The 21,036-nt window shown below is 41.7% G+C and overlaps 1 protein-coding gene across 4 annotated transcripts in view; it reads left to right on the top strand.

The window, feature by feature from the left end:
* ATXN7L1 (ataxin 7 like 1) overlaps window positions 1-21,036 on the top strand; it is a 109,951-nt gene that overhangs the window by 86,517 nt on the left and 2,398 nt on the right. For all 4 annotated transcript variants that reach the window (XM_042872465.1, XM_042872466.1, XM_042872467.1 and 1 more), the window contains 6 exons: window positions 5,178-5,260; window positions 6,093-6,349; window positions 8,440-8,632; window positions 9,792-9,913; window positions 13,595-14,531; window positions 18,953-19,027. In XM_042872465.1, coding sequence (XP_042728399.1) covers window positions 5,178-5,260; window positions 6,093-6,349; window positions 8,440-8,632; window positions 9,792-9,913; window positions 13,595-14,531; window positions 18,953-19,027 — 1,667 coding nt within the window. The remainder of the gene's footprint in view (window positions 1-5,177; window positions 5,261-6,092; window positions 6,350-8,439; window positions 8,633-9,791; window positions 9,914-13,594; window positions 14,532-18,952; window positions 19,028-21,036) is intronic.

Genomic DNA, 21,036 nt, shown 5'->3' with positions numbered 1-21,036 from the left:
AGTTATCCACCAAGTCATAATGTTCTTTAACTAATACTGGAAAATTCTAGGAAGATACTGGAGATTTTGGGGAAGTTAGGAAAGTCATAATTTGCCTCCTCTCCTTCCTCTGCAGTTTACATATGAGAGGAGCAAGAAGGTGGGAGTGTGGGGGCCTCTGTTTTTTTTCAGGAGGGGCAGATGGTGGGGCTGAGGGGCTGGCATTAGTGTGGAAATTGCTTGGGTGGCCTTGAGCAGAGCAGCATTGAGGACACTGGGCCCTGTGCAAATTGTCACCACGTGCAGAACAGCCCCACGTGGGAGGGCTGAGGGGCGATCAGAAAGGTTGCCATGCTTTGGAGGAAGGTGTTTTTCCATGGAGCTCCCCAGTGGTGACCTGTGGCCATTCTTGGGCCTCAGAAGCTGAAAACATGTTTTTGTTTTAAATCAAAAGAGCAAAAAAAAGTGTTTTGATGCTTCTATGATTTTGGGTTTTGTTGTTTTGTTGTAGTAGTTGTTGTTTTTTAAGCAAAAGTAACTGACCCAAGTTTACTGCTTTAAGAGCTGCACAGAGTCTATTCATCTGCTGGCAGTACTTTGTGATTTGGGCAGGAGCTGCCTGTGTGTACTGAAAGGCTAATTTGGCTAATGGCAGCATGAGCCGCGTTAGATCGTCCGATGACAGAGTTAGTTCAAATGCTTTCTAAATGTGCACTGGTTATGAGGCAAGTATAAGTGTGCAAGATAAATGCTTTAATTTCCAGTTAATAAGTGTGTCCTATTTTTGACTGAATATCACTTCTACTTTTTTTTTTTTTTTTTTTTTTTCCCTTCATTTTCTCAAATTTGGCAGTGAGCTCCGTGGTACTGCTACCATGGCTCGGATCCAGAGCAGAGAGAAGTATTTGCTAGGGCTGTGTGTGGTGTGGAAGGATGCCATCGCTTTCAGGGATCCAACACTGATTGCTTTCTTAACTAGTTAAAGGTGGCATATAAGAAAACAGAGCAGTTGTTCATGATAGCATTCCAAAAACTAAAAAATATTAAGAAAAAGGAACTGGTTAGGCTTTTATACCACGTTTCACTTGTGAAGATCCAATTTGTTATTCCAATAAAAACTCCATGTAATGTATTTTGCAGTTAACTTAAAACATTGATTTCTTTTTACCCGTTATTTCCTTTAATATTCCATAAGCTTAATTTAGCTAATCAATTAGGGTTTCTCACGTGGGCAGTTGAAAGCGATATTGATGCTCCTCATGTCTCCATGTGCCACTGCAGCACACTGTAGGAGACACTGTACCTTTGTTGTACAAGTGCTTGCTGCAATATGCTCATAAAGGAGAACCATTTCTGTTCTGAAGGGCCCTCCTTCAGCCTCCTTGGAGGTGACTCTGTCATTAGTCTGTCTCTGGGCTTATCACTCTGATTTCTGCATGATAGAGAAAGTTTCAGTGCTGGAAATTTCCAGTCAGACTGGGACTCTGCACAGGACCACTTGAGCATTCTGATGGGCCTCAGTTTCTTTTCATAAGATTAAAAAAAAAAAATTAAATTGATACTGTTTATAAACTCTTCTCTCATTAACAGATTTGGAATCCATTAAATCTTGCTTGCACTGCCTCACATGCAGCAAGGCAATAAATTAGTGATGATGCAAATAACAGAAGTTCTGTGAGCACTGTAAATTAATTGCCTGTAGATTGCGTGTCATTATGATGGATTCCGCTCCATTATTATACCGAACTGTGCAGAGGCTGAGAAAAAGATCTTGGAAGGTCAAGGAGATGATTATTTTTGCTTTACTATAAATTTCATTCATTTTACATTAAAAGAATGAGGAGCTGGCCGGGGATTTAGGTTTTGCTCCGTCCTTCACTGTTCAAGTGTACAGCTGTTAATTTGTGAAGGTCTGACTGGCTTACATCTGTTCTCTTTCCTTTCAATAGCCTCCATTTTCTCTCGTGCCATTTCCCTTTCCCTGGCTGTGGCTGAAGAGGTTTTCTGGTTGTTGGTTTTTTTGTTGGTGATGGTTGGTTTGTTATTTGGGTGTTGTTTTTTTTTCAATCTTTGTTGAGACCTGCTGGTTATTTAGGTGAGGAATGCCCCTGCTCCTTTTTGGAAGCATTGTCTTTGGTGAGAGAGAGGAAAGCAGCTCCCTGACCCCCAAAAAGAGTCTGTAGCTTCCGGGCATAAGTGGATCACTGTTCTTTAGTAGCAAACTGGAAAAAAAATGTTGGTTTTTTGGTGTTTTTTTTTTTTTACATATCTTCAGTGCCTGTTCTCTTTGGGATGAAGTTAAAAATACAGCTGCCCAGCTGAAACTAAAAATATCCTTGCACTACCTAGAGGAGGCCTATGAGAATGCTGGAGGGGGACCTTTCTGCAAGGTCATGTAGTGATAGGTCCAAGGGGTAACGGATTTAAACTAAAAGATGTGAAATTGAGGTTAAATGTTAGGAAGACATTCTTTATTCAGAGGGCAGTGAGGCCCTGGCACAGGTTGGATGAGGCCCTGTGTAGCCTGATGTGGTGGGGGGCAGCCAGCCCACAGCAGGGGTTGGGGATGGGTGGGGTTTAAGGTCTCCTTCAACCCAAACCATTCTGTGAGTCTCTATCTGTTATGTCTCAAACAGGAGTTTGACTCTTCTTCCCTCTGTGAGGTTGTAATAAAAAAACAGTAATGATTATCTCTTTTAGCTCATGAACATCTGTTTTCATCCACTAAAAGTAAGAAAAAATGTGGGTTTTTTAATGTTTGGTCATACTTTTTATTATTAGATTTATTTATTTATTAGATCTTTTTATTATTTCTGCTGAGCTGTGTAAAAGCCACAGAAACTACAACTATGTGTGACAGATATCAGACCCTTGATAGATTCTACCAAGAAGTAGTGCCGACTGTTCTTCCCAAGCTCTCTTTTTGATACGTGTCTCTGCTAGTAGGCCAGTAACATAGCTGTGAATTGAACTTGATCGTGTTTAAGTCCATGTAGCAGATTACATACAACTGCTAATAATTCTGTTATCTAGAAGGCAAGAGTTAACGTATGAGGCTCCTTGGCCTGCAGTTTTTCCTGTTGCGCTGGCTGTGATGTCCTAGCATTGTACTGTAGCTGTGAATTACTGTCTTCATCCTAGCTCTGATTTTTTGTTGTCGTTGTTTGTTTGTTTGTTTATAATGAATGTTTAGGTCCTTACATCAGTTGTTGTATTTAAGTACAAGATGTTTATTTTTATCCAAATGTAACACAGCTATATGGTGAAAGAACACCTTGGCAAATGTTTTTGATCATATATTCCATGATCAGATGCAAACCAGCCTGCCAATTAAACATACCATGTCTACATGTGTAAAGATGATGGTAGATTTTTTTTGCATAAGTAATAACTCTACGTCCGTAGTTTTGTTACAGCTCTGTAGTGCAAAACCTAGAATTATATTAATACAACTTAAGGGGGTGATGCTATCTGTGGTATACAAATACTGAAATATTAACAACAATGGAATATGCAAATATAGCACATTAAATATTAAATACACTTCTAATGTTAATCATAAGTAGAACTCAAATGAGACTTTATTTTCGTGATCTCTGCAAACTTTAAATTCTGTGCCTCCATGACTTAAGGAAACAAGAATTAACATACTCTTTTCTTTATACTTCCTGAAGATGAGACAGATTTAGATAAATTCTGTTTTTAGCATGTCACTAGTAATCTTGTGTTTGTGTTTTAAACAACACTGGTTGTTTTTCAGAGTTTCAGAGTTCACAGTAAGGTTGTATAACACACTGCACTATTTAGTCTGTATGTGTATTAAGTGTGCTCCGTAGTCAAATTCAGAGGGTGGGTTTGCAAATGCGTTTCATGGCTTCAGAAGCAGTCAGTGTTAGAGACTGAAATGGGAGGTGCCCCTGCCTGTAGCAGGGGGTTAGAACTTGATTATCTTAAAGGTCATAGAATCATAGAATCACAAGGTTGGAAACGACCTACAAGATCATCCAGTCCAACCGTCTTCTCATCACCATTGCCACCACAAGCACTAAACCATATCACACAGCATGTCATCCAGATGCCTCTTGAACACTGCCAGGGACGGTGACTCCACCACCTCTCTGGGCAGCCATTCCAGTGCCTGACCACTCTCTTAGAGAAATAGTTCTTCCTTATGTCTAATCGAAACCTCCTCTTATACAACTTGTGGCCATTACCCCTTTTCCTGCTCGTTGCCTGGGAGAAGAGGCCAAAACCCTCTTCGCCACAACCTCCCTTCAGGAAGTTGTAGAGTGCAATGAGGTCTCCCCTGAGCCTCCTCTTCTCCAGACTGAACAACCCCAGCTCCCTCAGCCGCTCCTCATAAGACTTGTGCTCCAGACCCCTCACCAGTTTTGTTGCCCTTCTCTGGACACGTTCCAGGGCCTCAATGTCTTTCCTGTAGTGAGGAGCCCAAAACTGAACACAGTACTCGAGGTGCGGCCTCACCAGTGCTGAGTAGAGGGGGATGATCACCTCCCTGCTCCTGCTGGCCACACTATTTCTAATGCAGGCCAGGATGCCGTTGGCCCTCTTGGCCACCTGGGCACACTGTCGGCTCATGTTCAGCCGAGCATCAGCCAACACCCCCAGGTCCTTCTCTTCTTCACACTCATCCAGCCACTCATCCCCAAGCCTGTAACGCTACATGGGGTTGTTGTGCCCAAAGTGCAGGACCCGACACTTGGCCTTGTTGAACCTCATCCCATTCACCTCAGCCCAGTGATCCAGCCTGTCTAAATCCCTCTGAAGGGCCTCCCTACCCTCAGGCAGATTGACACCACCTCCCAGCTTAGTGTCATCTGCAAACTTACTAGGTCGCTTCCAACCCAAACCATTCTCTGATTCTATGACTCTGTGAACTCCTTGGGATATGGCTGAGTTGTGTGTGTAGACCACTCTGTTGAGTGCAACTCCATAAGTAAGCAGACTTACTCCTATGAAGTCTGTGACTAAATAGTTTGAAGCACATACGAACAGAAAAAAATGCACAAGTGGCTGAGGGTGATGCACATGGCACCATTGTGGAGCACTGGGGTTGGGAACAGCGCTTCAGGCTGAGCTTGGCTGCATTAAGTATTGTTAGGCAAATATGGTGCTCTGGCTAAAATTCCTGAAATAATCTACTTTTTTCTCCTTTTTCCTCCACCTTCATCAAACAGAAAGAGAATTTGACCCAAATAAACACTGTGGAGTACTGGATCCTGAAACAAAGAAACCTTGCACAAGATCGCTCACCTGCAAGGTATTTTTCTTAGAAGATAAAATATCAGATGCTTTGTTATAGTTTAAATCCTACCACAGTAGTTTGAGAGGTCATACCTGCTCCTGTCTTACAGACAATGGGTATGGTATTCAGATGCTGTCTTCAGGTAATTCTTTTGAGTAATTCTGTTTCTTTGAATCAGAGCCATCTGCATTATTCTGCTGATATTTCTAGAGAGATGTTTTTTTCTTGTCATTTTGTTATGCAGAAAGCATTAATGTTTCACGTAGAAGCACAGAAGTTATTTTTAGTGCTCCCTTTTCAACTCATATGTGCAAAAATGCTGAAGTATAGTCACTTGAGTAAAAAATTTAACATGATTTTCATGTAAGAAATTATTTGGAGGCTGCTCTTCTGATAATGATGGGTCTTGTTAAAAAGTAGCACCAACGTAAGATGTTTATAATGACCATTTGTATGTGTAGCTGGTGCCTCATGGTAGAGGTGATGGTTACATTTGCTTAAAATGTATTCACATTTTTCAATCCACTGAAATCAGTTTTTCTTTGTAAGTTAAGAGCCGCAATGGCGTTACTTCTTAATATTTTAAAGTTATTGGAATTACACTTTCTGTCTTGGAAAAGGTAAGTCAATGGATTCTGTTATGAAAATTCTTGCAAAAGTAATTTCTTAAGAAATGACCTCATAAATTATCAAATATAATATGGAGTAGCAGTTTTATTTCCATAACTGTGGCTGAAGTTGCTTGAAGTAGATTTTTATCTTTTAGAGTTGTGGTGTATCGGAAGTATAGAGGACTCATAAACAATGTCATGCACACACAAATGCTTTTTAACCACCCTATTTTTAGACTCATTCACTTAATCATCGACGAGCAGTTCCAGGCCGTAAAAAACAGTTTGACATCCTTCTAGCTGAACACAAAGCTCGATCCAGGGAAAAAGAAGTCACAAAAGACAAAGAGCATCCACCATCGGCAAGGGAAAGCTATCAGAGCCAGCCCACACCAGCACAAGACTCTCTGTCAGGATCTTCAGTGAACTCTGGACAAGAATCTAAAGTAACATCTCCTGCAAAATCTAGACCACCAAATTCTGTACTTCCAAGGTAAGCAGTTCTCCAGCGTGAAGTGTTGCATTCTAGAATTGCTGTAAGAAAGTGCTAGTGCTTTATACAGCTTATTTTATAAACATTTAGTGTTTGGGCTATTGCATGATAAAACATACCTTCATATGAGGATTTCTCTTAGCAGTATAAAGTAGAATATTCTTACATTAATGTAAGCCCATCCATGGTAGTCTGTGATCTGGTTGGGACTGGGGTAAGGAGTGGTATCTGTCCTCTGCTCTGAAGCTCAGACTAACAGCATTTTTTGGCTAAGATGGGTGGTAGTAATGAGGAAGGTTATAACTGAGTCATTCTGACACATTTGGAAGTGAAAGTTGCTTATATGAATTGAGATACTGCTGGCAAAATTCTGTACAGTTGTATAGGAATGTTTTATGCAGAAATGTCACCAACTACATCAGTGGAATGTCTTAAAGAAAGGTGTGCTTCCGTGTAGATGACAGTGTAAGCAGCTTAAACCCATCCATCTGAGTCCGCCCATGGTGTGTCTTTCACCGCTGTGGCAATTTTTCTTAGAAAGGACAAAATCAGAAAGACAACATAAACTTCCAAAAATGTACCTTTAGAAGAGCCACTATGAAGTATTGTAGCTACTGAATTCTACTCTATCCTCTGGGAAACTTCCCATTTGTTTTGTATGGCTTTTTTGCTTTCGGAGAGGGTTTTTAGGTACTCCTGTTTTTTTCTGGAGTGGATAGAGTTAGGCTGGTTGGTTCTGTTCATGTTGGCATTGTTTCATATGTCATGTCTTTGCAGAAGTCTTGGTCAGAATTAGGTACTCATGTTTGGTCATCTATATGAAGTCCCTCTTTCAGAGTCTTATCTCCAGTTCTACAGACAGCTATTTCCATTTTTTATTGTGTGTTCATCAAGTCACAGTGAAATGCTTTTCACTCAGTGGCAGAGGTGAATCTCACAGGGCTGTGGATGAATGAAAGAATAGGAAAGTTGATGAGAATTATGTGTAATTTCTATTAGAAGGCTGACCTTACACAGTGCTTACGTGCAGAGGAGTGTAGAGGGACAGGCAGGCATTAGTTTTAGTAGGTGTTACAGTCAAAAAAACAAAACTGAAATGTGGTTCAGTGGCAGCAGAAGAAATTGCAAAGAAAAGATAGTCATATGCAAGGAGAAGGATTTTAGCGGTCATATGTCATGTTGGTACGATTTATACTTCTGTTTCTCCTGCAGTGTCTGTTCTGTCATCTTTCCTGTTTTTACAAGCAGCCGTGCCAGAGGAAAGCCTTGCTCCCTGCTGTGAGTCAGCATACAGCCTACAGCTCTGCTGGCAGAGGTTATGTGGCTGCTGCCTGCTCCCCCAAGCAATGTTTGCTGGTTGCCCTGAAAGTGACTTGGCCTGACTGGGCCACCTCTTCCTCAAGGCTGAGGAGCACTCACACAATCTATCCCATGCACCAGCCAACAGCTGCAGCAGTGATTTTCAGCTGGTGGACGTTTTTTAACAATCCCAGCTCAGTTCAGGAGAGGGCACTATCCACAGTTTTAGTGGCTGGTAGCCCAAATTCGCTGGATGAGGAAGGCTAGTTTTGGAGAGCTTGTTTTTCATTTTCTGGTTTTGCTCAGCACAGGTATTTTGTCCAGCCATCCCTATGTTCTGCAGAGTCCTCCCAGTGACTGCACATACTGAACTGACTGTGGAGGGAGTAAACTAAAGACTCTTGTTGTATTTAGTATGCACATTTCAGTAAGAAATAAATGTGATAACTGGACACTTGGGATTAACGAAGTAGTGGAGTAATGGTGCTTTGTGGGAAGATTTTACACATCTAGTTTTGTTTGCACATGTAATATATTTTGCATCTGTCGAGATCTTAAACTGAACTTTTTGGTGGATTTAACATTTCAGGCAATACAAAGATACTTCTGTTAATGTCAACTTGGTGATAACTGTTATATTCTTGCAAGACCAAATGTTAGCTGTTCTTTATCCTTTACTGTCCTTCTTCCCATGATCGTTTCTGGCATAATTTACTTCAAGGCTTGACTCAGGCAGGTACCTTTGCAGGGCTGTTGAATGCTGGTAATTTAAATGTATATTCTCTTTCTAGACCATCATCTGCCAATAGCATAAACAGCAACAGTTCTTCAAACCACAGTGGGTATGTACCAGAACTGCCACTGCCTTCCATGGGAGGAGATTTAACTAGTAGATTGTCCAGTGATGAAGGAGAAGTGGATGGAGCTGAAGAATCTGAGAAATTAGACTGTCATTTTTCTGGACACCATCCCAGACCTCTTGGGGTATGTCTCTCTCGCTGGCATGCCTTGCTGTTACTCTTAAGAAATTAAAGAGGGGAGGAAAGAAACATGCTTTGGTAAAAATGTAAGGAATGGGAAACTATTCTGAGTCTGTATTACATTTGGCAGAAAACTATGGTTTGAATGGGAGCAGGTAGGAGGAGAAGACTGGTCATTGCATATGATAGTTAAACATTGCCGGGGTGTGGGATGGGATAAGGAGTAGAAAATAAAGTTCTCCTTTTAGTTTTTTTCTCAGTAGTCTGAGAAGTGTAGTTCTGCTAAACTGTGCAGTTGCAGTGTTTGAAATGTGACGTGAACAGACAATTTGTTGTCATACATTGTTCTTATGAAACTACCTTGCAATTGGTTATAGCTCTAAAAATCATATGGCAGTGAAGAGCTATTATGGTACTCGTTGATCTTTGTAGCATGCTATGAAGCAGTAATTAAATATCATTTATGTGAGTGTATGTGGACATAGGAGCTATTGCTTCATTCATCTAAAAATGGAAAGTAGAGCACAGCATAGCCCATCTGCTCTGGCAGTGGCTTGAGAATGTGTTTCTCTGGCAGCTGTTTTTGTCTTTCTCCCATGCTACTAGCAAACTTTATTGTAAGTCAGAGAACCTTGTGTCACTGAATTTGCAGTATGAATTTGTTCACACTGTACAAACAATGGGAAGAAACAATGGGAGAACTCGCCAACGCCTGAGCAGCTCTTTCTCACAAAGATCAAGCCAAGGAGTAAAATCAGTGAAGACTTCATTTATGTGTTTTCCTTACGCAGAATAAAGTGTGATAACTGTGACATTTTCCGTATTCCTTAGAGAAAAGGAGAAATTTTGTCAGACCCCAATGTTATTAGCCAGAACTGCTTCTTTAATAGTAGCTTGGCATTTGTATTCCTTCCCTGTGACACATAGGTAGATACCCGACAGTAAACTGAATTGTTAGCAGAGTACAAAGTATACTTTAGGCAGAAATGTTACGTGTGTATTTCATACATCATGAAAAAAAGTATTTATGCTGCAATAGAGAGAAATATCCCTTTAAAGCTATTTTGCTATACAAATTGCAAAGATGTAGCAGGATCAATAAATGGTCATTCTTTTATAGCATAGAAACTTTTTTAATAACATTGAACGATCTTTTCTTTCAGTTCTGTTCGTATGGTAGTCGCTTAATGGGAAGAGGGTACTATGTCTTTGACAGAAGATGGGACCATTTTCGATTCGCACTAAACTCCATGGTAGAAAAACACTTGAATTCACAGATGTGGAAGTAAGTGGGAGTTTTACACATGGGCATAGCTCAACATCTTTAATTCTGTATAACTACTAAATGAAACGCTCCATGGGATTTGTTTTTGACATTACCTTTGTGTTAAGTCATGCCTGTAATACAAATACAAGATTTCTTTTCCACTGAGGAATATGCAGCACGAGAGTGCAATCACCTTTTCTGATGTGTGGTTCTGCCAGATTTAGAACTTTTCTGTAGTCCCTCCAGTCTTGGGATGGGGGAATAATTCAGTAGCTCTGCTAACATTTAAGTGCATGAGAGCTTGGTGTTCTCTGGGCTTGGAGGTATGTCTTGATATCATGCAGTTTTATAACACAGGTTGGATTTGGCCTGGACTTTTATATCTGTGTCACACAGCCTTATCACCATTCAGACTTTTCTCAGTGAAACTTGTGTTGTGTGGTAAGAACATCAGTATATACATAGGTCGCTCTTAAAGTAATGCCTCCTGTTTATTTCCATGGAAAGTACAACATACCAAAAGCACAGGAACACCATTTGGTAGAGCAAATTCTCAGCTATAGAGCACTGTTTTTCATAGTCATCACCATTTGCCAAGTTGCATGGATGAGCTGATGGAGACACGTTTCATTTCATGGCGTGACAGCTGTGCACCAACCATCTGAAATGGGGCTTGTCCTTCACATCACTGTTGCCACTGCTGAAACACACCACTCAATGCCTCACTGTGCTCATATCCACTAGTTGGTCTCCATCGGCATTCAACAAGTGTCAGTGAATGTCAATGGGTGCCATTTTTTCCATGTTACACACCTTTGCTTCATCCTCACTTCCATGTCAGACCCCATTCTGTCAGACTGCCTCTCTGCTGCCATCTGTCACACGGCAACAAAACATAATGGGATATTGGTGGGAAGGTTCAGCCTCTGCTGTCATACCACCAACATCTGCCTCTGACGTCATGGGCCAGCATAATAAAATAGAAGGCATTACTTTCAGAGCAATCCTCATATTTGCTAATGTGTAAAGGAATGTGGAAATTTTTAGTCCACAGTGCCTTCAAGACTCACCAGCATTAGATGTCTTAATTTTCTGTTTTTGACTCCGCATTGAAGCACCTCTGTGTGATGTATGCAGGTTGCAATCACTGTGTGCTTAGGTTACATAGAAAAATGAAAACAGACTGCACTACACAAAGATTTTTTTTTTTAATATATATTTTGAAAAGGCTCGTGGGATCTGAAGATGTGATTATTATTTTTTTTTTAATTCTGCAATGGAACATGCATTCTTCTTTCAGTGCAATTGCTCTAAAGTGCAGTGTTTCATGTCGTCGCTGTTTATTATCAGGACTGTATTATATTCATTGGATGCCAGCCATTACATAAACAAGGTCTGATTTTTATTTATATAAATTATTGAAGTACTGAACCATGGCTTGTCTGACTGACCTGGTAACTGGGTGATAACAGTGCTGCTGTACTTGGAGACATCATTTGGAAATGGGTGGATTTGCCATAGAATGGCCACTTGCATCTGTTTAGAGACAGATCGCACTTGGTCCAGAACGGGTTCCTTTCTTTTACTCAGCAATTTTGGCTGTTAACCACTGTCTGCCACCTCCTACAAATAAAACTAATTTTGTTTCTATAAATAGGAGAAGTAAAACTTGTTATCTGTTGGCTTTGTATGTCAGGCGAAAAGACATTCAGGCATCTGAGGAAGTGACACCAAGTATCATTCCTTTCATGAAAAGCTCAAATAACTTCTGCAGTAGTTGTGTGATACAAGAAATAAACAGGTCTTGTCCTGCTCCCACTAAATCCAATTGTAAATGTTTTCCCAAATTCTAGCTCTTAATGCAGCCTCTAATATTTGAATGGATTCCATCCGTACTTAGTTGTCTGTGTAACACAGGAACCTGACCACTTAATCCTTTTTGTATCCCACTGTTGTCCTCCGTCCTTTGGACTGATCCTTTCCTGTCTTCCCCAAGCAGAGCTGTGCATAAAGCTGTTATGTTGTAGTGGAGCTAGTCCAGCCCTAGCTGTGGCTCATCCAGCTGAGCCAAATGGTAAAAGGGACGCAAGGCCATATTTTGAGAGCAATAACAACATCTACAGAGTGCTTTTTACCCCTAGTTCTCAGTGTATTTTACAAAGGTGGGTAAGAGTTATTGGCTTTTCTTTAATAGTAGACTGAGGAATGGGCCTGATAATTGCTTTGTTCATAGCCCCATAGGAAGTCACAGGCAGTAGGACTTTGCTTACTTCTGAGAGCACAGTCCGTGTGCAAACCCTTACTCATTTCTGTCATGAGCAGGGCTCTGTCTGAGAGTCTCTACAGGAAGAATACCAGGAGAGAAGCCGGTTAATTAGGATTTGATTTATGGTAAAACAGCAGAGGATTAATTTTGTCATAAAGCATACCCTGTGCTGTTTTATTGTACTTAGCTGAGGGCAGGCGTGAGTCTTTACAAACTGAAGAGATGTCAGTACTGGGGATTAACAAGGGCAGAATTATGGTGCTCTGTGGGTTCTTAACAAAGAGGAATAGCATTAATAGTCCAAATAATGAGGAAAAACTCACATGATAATTTTCCAAGAGACATTATGGAAGACTGTTTTTTGTTAACATTGGACTGGATAACGTAATAGATGATATACTGTTGGTGGTGGAATAGAAAGGAACTTAAGTACATTCTACTGATTTCACAGGTAATATCATTAAATTTTGTTCTCAGTATTCAGCTAGTCATACAGTTTATCAAGTATTGTTTCAGGTTCTGTCAGTCTTTCAGTATCAATGAAATGAATGACTTAACTAGTTAATCCTGTCCACATGAGCTCTTGGGAATGGTACTGCATTGAGGCAAGGATGAGCCATTGACCCGTTACTCCTTTTCCTCTTTAAGCTCGGTGATAAGTAATTCACAGTCCCCAAAACTGACTCATTTACTGCCCTCACAGGTCTGACCTGCGCTCAGGCTAATTCTGAAACTGTTCTACAGCTTGAACTTTTAGGCAAAACTCATGCAGTGAATGAAGCATATTGTTTAGTATGTTTGTAGACTCCACCGTCAGACATTTCAGACCCCTTGCCCTTGCTCTGCCCTTCCTTTTTTTTTTTTTTTTTTTTGTAAAGTAGAATAAAAAAATGAGATAAAATTTGTAAGAAGGTGGTTAATTGTAACACCATATATGTAATTGCTACGTGGGACATGTGTGCAGAAGCTCAGCTCTGGTTTAATAGTGGAACTGCACAGTTCAGTGGTGATGTTCCATGCACAAAACATTGCACTGCATAGATCTTCACCTAAACTTCTTCTGTTACATCTCCAGTGCCTTCATGGAAAGAGTGTCCCTCATCTGAACATGCATTTTTAGGAAAACACAATTTGCTGTTTTCCTGAATTCTTAGAACATCAAAACACACGAGCTTTGTGACAGGCTTTTGAAGTTTATAAAGAAAAAAATCAGGAGTGAAAGTAAGCTGCTATAGAATGTGCAACTTATTTCAAGTTGTGCATATTAAAATATGTCTGGTTGGCAGAATAGGAAGCAAAACTACAATGAATCAGATCTGCCTTTTCTTTTCTTTTTTTAATAAGTTGGCCTTTTCCAGGAATCTTCTCTTATCCGTATTGTTCACATGGAAGTTTTTAATGCATCTAACTCTCTTTTATTCTTTCCCGTGTAGGAAAATCCCTCCTGCGGCAGACAGCCCAATGCCTTCTCCAGCAGCACACGTCTCCACTCCCTTTCCAGCGTCCGTCTTACAACCTTTCAGCAACCCCAGTGCAGTATATATTCCGTCAACACCTATCAGCTCAAGAATCACTTCTTCTTACATAATGACATCAGCCATGTTATCAAATGCAGCCTTTGTGACGACATCGGATACAAATTCCATTATGTCACACACTACAGCTTTTCCTCATGTGGCTGCAAGCCTAAGCATCATGGACTCGACCTTCAAGGCGCCATCAGCTGTGTCACCAGTGCCAGCAGTCATCCCTTCCCCATCCCACAAGCCATCCAAAACAAAAACCAGCAAATCCTCAAAAGTAAAAGACTTGTCATCTCGTAGCGACGAGTCTTCAAGTAACAAAAAGAAAAAGCCGCAGTCATCATCATCCTCGTTATCTTTGCAGACATCTTCCTCGTCTTCATTTTCAGGGTCCCACAAAAAGAACTGTGTCCTGAACACCAGTTCGACTTTGAACTCCTATCAGGCCACATCTTCCTATAACAGTATGTCTGTGCACAATACAAACAATGGAACAAGCCCACTCAGTGCCAAATTGGAGCCCTCAGGACGGACTTCATTATCAAGTAGTTCAACAGACTCAGTGAAACACATGAGCATGGTAGTAAGCAGTATTGACTCTTCTAATCTGTCTGTACCTTCTCTTGTGCACCATTCAGGGGACCACTCCCTGGGAGCACATAATGCAGTGTCTTCTCTACCCCTTTCTTTCGACAAATCAGAAGGAAAAAAACGTAAAAACTCTAGTTCTAGTAGCAAAGCCTGTAAAATCACTAAAATGCCTGGTATGAATAGTGTTCATAGAAAGAGCACTGCCAACCTTATTTCTGCGGTGCCAGACCCAACAAGCAGCTCCATCTCTCGGCAGGTAAGGGACCCTTCCGGTTATTTTTTTGCAGGTCATGTTTGACTTACTCAAAGTAGTTCATGCATTATGAACAAGAAAATGCAGTGTTTGCTTTGGGTTGTTTTTCATCAAACAGCTGATTTTCTGTGTTCATACAGAAATGTATTTGTATTTATTTTGTACAAATCATAGGGACATGCCGAGGGGGGCAGAGGAGGGAGGAAAGGGGTTTTTTACTCTCCTGAAATATTTTAATGAGAATTTTTATTCAATTAATAAAATAGTCATTTGTAAATTTGAAAATGAAACTAAATGTCAAGAATGGATCAGTAATTTTTAGAAATCAATTTTCAATCTTAATTCTCATCTCTCTGAAATAAATTGTATGTCATTAAAGCTGGGAGATAAGAGTCAGCATTTCTTTTTTTCCCATATTTGTTGCTGATTCGTTGTTTAATGTTAATGTTAAACCTCATTCCATTTATGTAGAGTGCTTACGTTTTGCCTTTTCCTGTGGGGGAGGCCTGGGACACGTGACTTCAGATGCTGTTTCCTGTTTGAAACCAGGAGAATCAAGAAATTAAGATCTTAACCAGATCACCTTTAATTGACACTTGCTTATCTTTTAGTGTGAACACCTTCAGAATATCGAAGTTGCTGCAGCAGATAAGGTTTCTTCCTCATCACTAGCAGTAGAACTTTGGCTTTTCTTTCAGTGATTCTGTGTATGGACAACAGTACATGTTAAATTTTGCTGAAAAAGCTGGCAGTGCTATCTTTAGTATGATCTTCTGGTTAATTCTGCCACTGTGTCCAGTGCAATGCTGTGCACAGAAAACAAAGCTTGCACTGGCCTCTGGGTGTCAGAAGCACGGAGAACAATGTCAGAAAATCCAGAGAAAGTAGCTTAGGACAGGTTGGTTTGTTTCTGAGCTATTGTGAAACTCTTCTTTCGCAAGGATGTTGTGCATGAAGTGGAATTAAGAAATGGAGAGGGTAGTGTCCAGGGCAAGGCAGTCCATGGGTGACAGCAGGCAGCAGTGGGAGTGGAAGGAGGGAATGAAGAAATGCTAAATGCGGTGTAACAGGCAGAACGAAGGCCTCAGGATGGCTTAAGATGTCTGTTTTCTCCTTCCTGCTTCCAGTAGAGGTGCAGCTGAGATTATTGAAGTGGCATTTAAAAACAGACTACAGTATTGTCTTTCTGCTTAAATCCTTTTATAAAGCCCTTTATCATTTTAAATGTGTCTTGCAATCAGAATTAATCTTTAAGTCACTGAAATCATTGGAGAATGCTGTAAATTCATTGTTCAGTCACACATCTGATGTTTGAAATACGTGTGTGCCTAAAACGTGGAACTTACCCTGAGATACAATATCTCAAATGGGAAGAAAAAGTAAGTACAGGCTGTTACTTTGGTGCAAATACTGGCAGGAGAAAATGGATTGCATCGTCTTTTCACATTGCGTAAAGTATCTGTAGCTGTTGTAGTCCGGAGAAGTCTTACAAATACGTGTGATGCATGTAGGCTTGTGAGATACATGCGTGTATAAAGAGGTCTTATGTTCACATTCTGAGTCTCTTAGTGATTGGATGTGTGCCTGTGGGACATTCCTGTGCCAGTGTGGGATATATTTCAGCAACTCACACTGTAATGGCAATAAAAACCCATCAAGGATGAGTCAGAGGCCTTTGTTAATATGTTGTTAATTCACGCTATAGTTTTCCCTTAAGGAAAATGTTAGATGTGTGTGATGATGAACAGTAGACATGTATGTGTACGTATGCATATATGTATGTACATGTAGAAGTCATCCGTTGCTGCTCACGTAGCTGTCCTTGGAGCTGCGCTGGCTGTCCAGTACAGCAGTGAGGTGAAGCTGACAGTTTCAGGTGTCTGGCTCACAGCTTTGTGTCAAGGATGCTGAATTCCTGCTGTTTGTTTGTGCCATAAACAAACGACATTTGCACCCCCTTAAGTACGTGGGTCTTAGTATATTATGTCCCGTGTGTGGGAGTACTAAAACTCTAGAGGATGTAGCACTTGCAGTCAGCTTTAAGCTGTGTTGTTTTGGCTTGCTGTGCGCTAGAAGTGCAATTGCAGTAAAAATTCCACAAAAAATACGGCGCTACTTAAAATCTTGTTCCTGCTCCCTGATGTAATAAGGAAAATTAAATTAAAGAAATACGAATGCAGGAAGAAGCTCAAGTGACTGCTGATAAGCCCTGGACTTCTTTTTTTCTAATTTGACTCAGGTCTCCTTGATCAGTAGTAACTGAAAATGCTAAGTGCTTAGCTTTGTAGTAGAGTTTATTTTTAAAAGAAAGAAGGGATGAGAGCTGTGGCCTCAGGTGTGTGCAGCACCGAGCCCCGGCACAGATGGCGCCGTCTTTGCTCTCCTCACAGCGGCCTGCAGCAGCTCAGCCCTCACACAGCCCTTCTGCTGAGCAGCGCAGCCCAGCAGCAGCCGGCAGCACTCAGCCCTTCATTGGGCAGCGCAGTGGGCAGCTCTGGGGAGGTGGGTTGTGTTCTCCACATGATTCCAAGACCTCTGCAAGACTGTTTCTCAGTGAGTGTTTTTCTCATTGAAAGAATGGAGCACCTCTCCTGTGAGGAAAGGTTGAGGGAACTGGGCCTGTTCAGTTTGGAAAACAGAAGGCTCCCAGGAGACCTCATTGCGGCCTTCCAGTACTTGAAGGGAGCATATAAACAGGAGGGGCAGTGGCTGTTTACCAGGGTGGATAGTGACTGGACAAGGGGATGGTTTTAAACTGAGACAGGGGAGGTTTAGGTGAGATATTAGGAGGAAGTTTTTCACACACAGGAACAGGTTGCCCAGGGTTGTGGATGCCCCATCCCTGGAGGCATTCAAGGCCAGGCAGGATGTGGCTCTGGGCAGCCCGGTCTGGTGGTTGGCGACCTGCACATAGCAGGGGGATTGAAACTAGATGAGCATTGTGCTTCTTCTCAACCCAGGCCATTCTCTGGTTCCATTCTATGTATTTGCTCTGTATTGGGCAAGGATTTTATGAATATTGTCATGGTGGATATAGGTCTGGAAGTTTGCCATAGTGTTCGGAACAGCTAGGAAAAATTTTACAGGGCTGCGTATCTGTTCAAGATTTGCGTATTGAAGAAAAGCTGAATGGGATGCATTGCTATCTAGAGAAGAAGAGCTGTGACATTCAGAACTGGCTGAGGGGGAGCTGGGTGAGCAGGCAGGGGCTGCCCCTTCAGCCTTTGTGCCATTGTTTGGAAGTGCTATAGGAGTCAGCTGTATGCAAAAGCACTGCCCATTTCTTCGGGGTAGGGAGTGAACAGAGAAAACTGTGCTGAGCAGTCGTTGTGAGGTGGGGAAGGTGCGTACAGGGAGCTGTAGGCTGCTCTTCAGTCTATGTATGAAATGGGAAATAACAAATGATGCTGCAGAAGGGAAGGAGAAAACTGATGTTGATGAAAACTCTGCTGGCCACTGCCTGAGTCCTGTCTATTCAGTGAGAAACTTGCAGCTGCATTTCTCACTGCGTTCAGATGATGGATCCTTGTTACCTCTTTGTCAGGTGATTAAAGTTGCCATTACTTCAAGTCCATCACTGATGTGGATAACTGCTCATATCTGGTCACTTGCCCATTGTGAGCAGGTGTCCCTGGTCACTTTTGGTTGGTCTCATAACCCCTTTGATTCAGTAGCTCTCTTCCCTCTTGTGCAGCAACAGAAATATCCACCATGTGTTTATGGGGTGCTACAAAAAGTTCTAAAACAAACTGCTCCTCCAGAGTGCTGTAATCTTTCAAGGATTTAAGTACACAGATGGAATTTTGCAGTATTTTATTTAAGCACTTCCAAAATGTATGTACACGTACTAATAATGTGCACTTATTCCCAAATTCTGTGATCCAGTAATGTGGGACAATCGCATGTTGAAACCTCTGAAGTTTGATTCTGCTGGTTAATATGTGCTTCTTTGAGCAATGCTAAACAAAGGCCACGTGGAAGAAGATGCAGTAAGGCAGGGCGTGCTGTGGTGCTCAGCCAGCTGCTCTGCTCTAAAGCCATGCGCCCCAAGGAGAGGGCAGGGGCTGTGGGAGGAGGCTCACTGTGCTGTCAATTGCTGGCCTGCTGACAAAGCGAGTGTGATGAGCACACAAACCAGTGCTCCTGGCCACAGAGGTGGGATTTTACAACCTGAATTCCTCCAGAAAGCATTTCTTAATGTTGTTTTCTAATCTCTGGTAGTATTGACGTGCCTTCAGAGTTGATGGCTCTAAGAGATAATTATGACTCTGAAGAAGTTTTTTTTTTTTTGTAATAGCAAAATACCTGTGTTCCAAATGCAAATCAATTAGTGCCACTTTGCTCAGGAAAAGGAAAGCCATTACCAGCGTCTGCATTCAACTGACAAATATGTCTCTCAATGCTGCTCAATTAATGTCTTTCAGATTGGAAAAAATAGCAGTGTAGCTTTGTCACAATCCAGTCCTTCGAGTACATCAAACCCAGTACACAACAGACAAGTAAGTTGTTTTTTTAAAAGTGCACTTAAATAGTTTGTAAGTGGTGATTAAATATTTTCTGTTGCAAAGCCTTAAAATACGTTTTCTTTATAAATGCAATTATTTACAGAAGCTTTCTTTCAGTGAACTAATATTAGGTTTTTTTCCCCTCGCTTAGTGTTTTTCCAGCTATTTTTCCCTCTGAGATTTATGAATAACAAGTTCTTTGCTTGTTTTCCACCACCTATAATACGCTTCACATTGGCTTATCCGATGCCCACTAGCTGTTGCTTTGGTGATAAAAAAGCAGCAGCAGCAGCAACGTGTCTCTGCAGGATCCAGCTAAGCTAGCGTGTGTTTTCCATCCCGCTTCCCCTGCTGGGTTGGATGGCACAACAGAGTCCCAGGCTGGCACAGAAAGGACAGTGTTTAAAAAGAGACAGAAATGAAAATCAGCAAAGGGAAGGCAGAAACAGGATGGGGAAGGCAGAGGACTTGACTGTTCACAGAAACTAATCTGAAAGTGTAGCCTGCATTCTTCTCAGACTTGAGAAATCCTTAGTGCTCCCACCAGGCCTGTTTATCACACAGACTGCTGGTCAGGTAATTGTAGTAAATTCTGAAGGTCAGCTCTTTTGTGTTTGGCTCTCCAAATTGAGTCATCTATCAAGAATTATCAGGATCCTCGTTTTGGAAAAGGTTTCCACCTCAGCAAGATGTAACCACAGGTAAACAGAAATGCCAGCTCATTTCTCTGTTTGACCAGTCAGCATTTTAGAATCCCATGTGCATTGTGAGTACACCACAGCGTAGTTGTTCCAGATGGTTATGCTGCTTAGTTTCTGCTCTGCAGGTGCAGCACAAGAAAAGTAATTATTGTGGTGGTGATAACCCACAGCAGTCTCACCACTAAAACATGTTCTGAGTCATGATGAACTGTCAAAAGGTAAAGCAGTTCCACCCCTTGCACCCTTGGTACTGAATGCAAAGGAGTGTACGTGTGACAGCACTGCACTGAAGAGAAGTAAGTGGAAGGTATCTTTGTACCACAGCATTCGTAGGGACTGGCAAGCTGCTGTGTGAGACACTTTCATCCAGCTACCGGTGACAAACGTGGGATAAAGCTCAGCTGAAGTGTGGAGCTGGTTTTGTTTTAGCCCTGTGCTCCTGCATGAGTACAAAATGCACACTGCCCAGGCGCACAGTGCTGGAATCTGTTGCCCGGATCCCGCAGGGAAAACCTTACTGGGCAACACATTAATTTTGTGGCAGCTATATACAAACAGAGGCTACCGGTAAGCTTTTCAGCTGCCTGTTTCCATGACTTTATCAAAAATAGAAGTGTTTGCTTGTTCTAAGCTCTGCAGACTGGTGTTAAAAATACATTTCTGGCAGCTTAGTAGCTGAGCACGAAGTTCAGAATACAAACACAAAGGAAAATGAGGATCTGTTAAGCTTCATGAAACGTATTGTTCCTGTTTGGGGGTTTTTTTCTGTGTTAACTCTGACACAGGATGTTAGTGCTTGGAGCCATGATTGCTTCCCACTGCCGCATCGGAGCTGCTTTGCTGACAGCTTTGGTTCTCCAGTCTGGTGAAGGAATAGCCTCTAAATAAAATTCTAGTCTGAAGCTGAGCTGTACTACTTCTTTATAAAAAGTGTTATTAATTAGGTAACATAAGTGGATCTGCAAATGTATTCTTTGGCAGTCAGTGTACCGTTGGGGCCTGAGAGAGAGCCTGAGCTCTTTTGCTTTTAATATTAGTGCTGATGTAACCACGATAATCAGAGTCCAAGTGATGCAATGTCAGTAGGCAGAGAGAACGTCAGTTACTGCACGGAGTTTTACAGCTGGAAAAACACAGGCAGACCTTCCTGAGTGCAGACCTGGGAAGCAGGCAGAAGTGGTGTGGTGTTCTCAGTGCTGCTGTGTGGGACCGGTGGCACTCCATGCCTGCTGGGCCTGAACTCAGTGAGTTCAGCTCACACGGGTTGTTCTCAATTTGTGTTTACTTTGAACTTTCTTGCAT

This window comes from Lagopus leucura, unplaced genomic scaffold, assembly GCF_019238085.1.
Source record: "Lagopus leucura isolate 7727_CA_CO unplaced genomic scaffold, USGS_WTPT01 Super-Scaffold_100008, whole genome shotgun sequence".
NCBI classification, from domain to species: Eukaryota; Metazoa; Chordata; class Aves; order Galliformes; family Phasianidae; genus Lagopus; species Lagopus leucura.
Note: the sequence above shows the minus strand (reverse complement) of the source record. Positions and strands in the feature narration are given on the sequence as shown.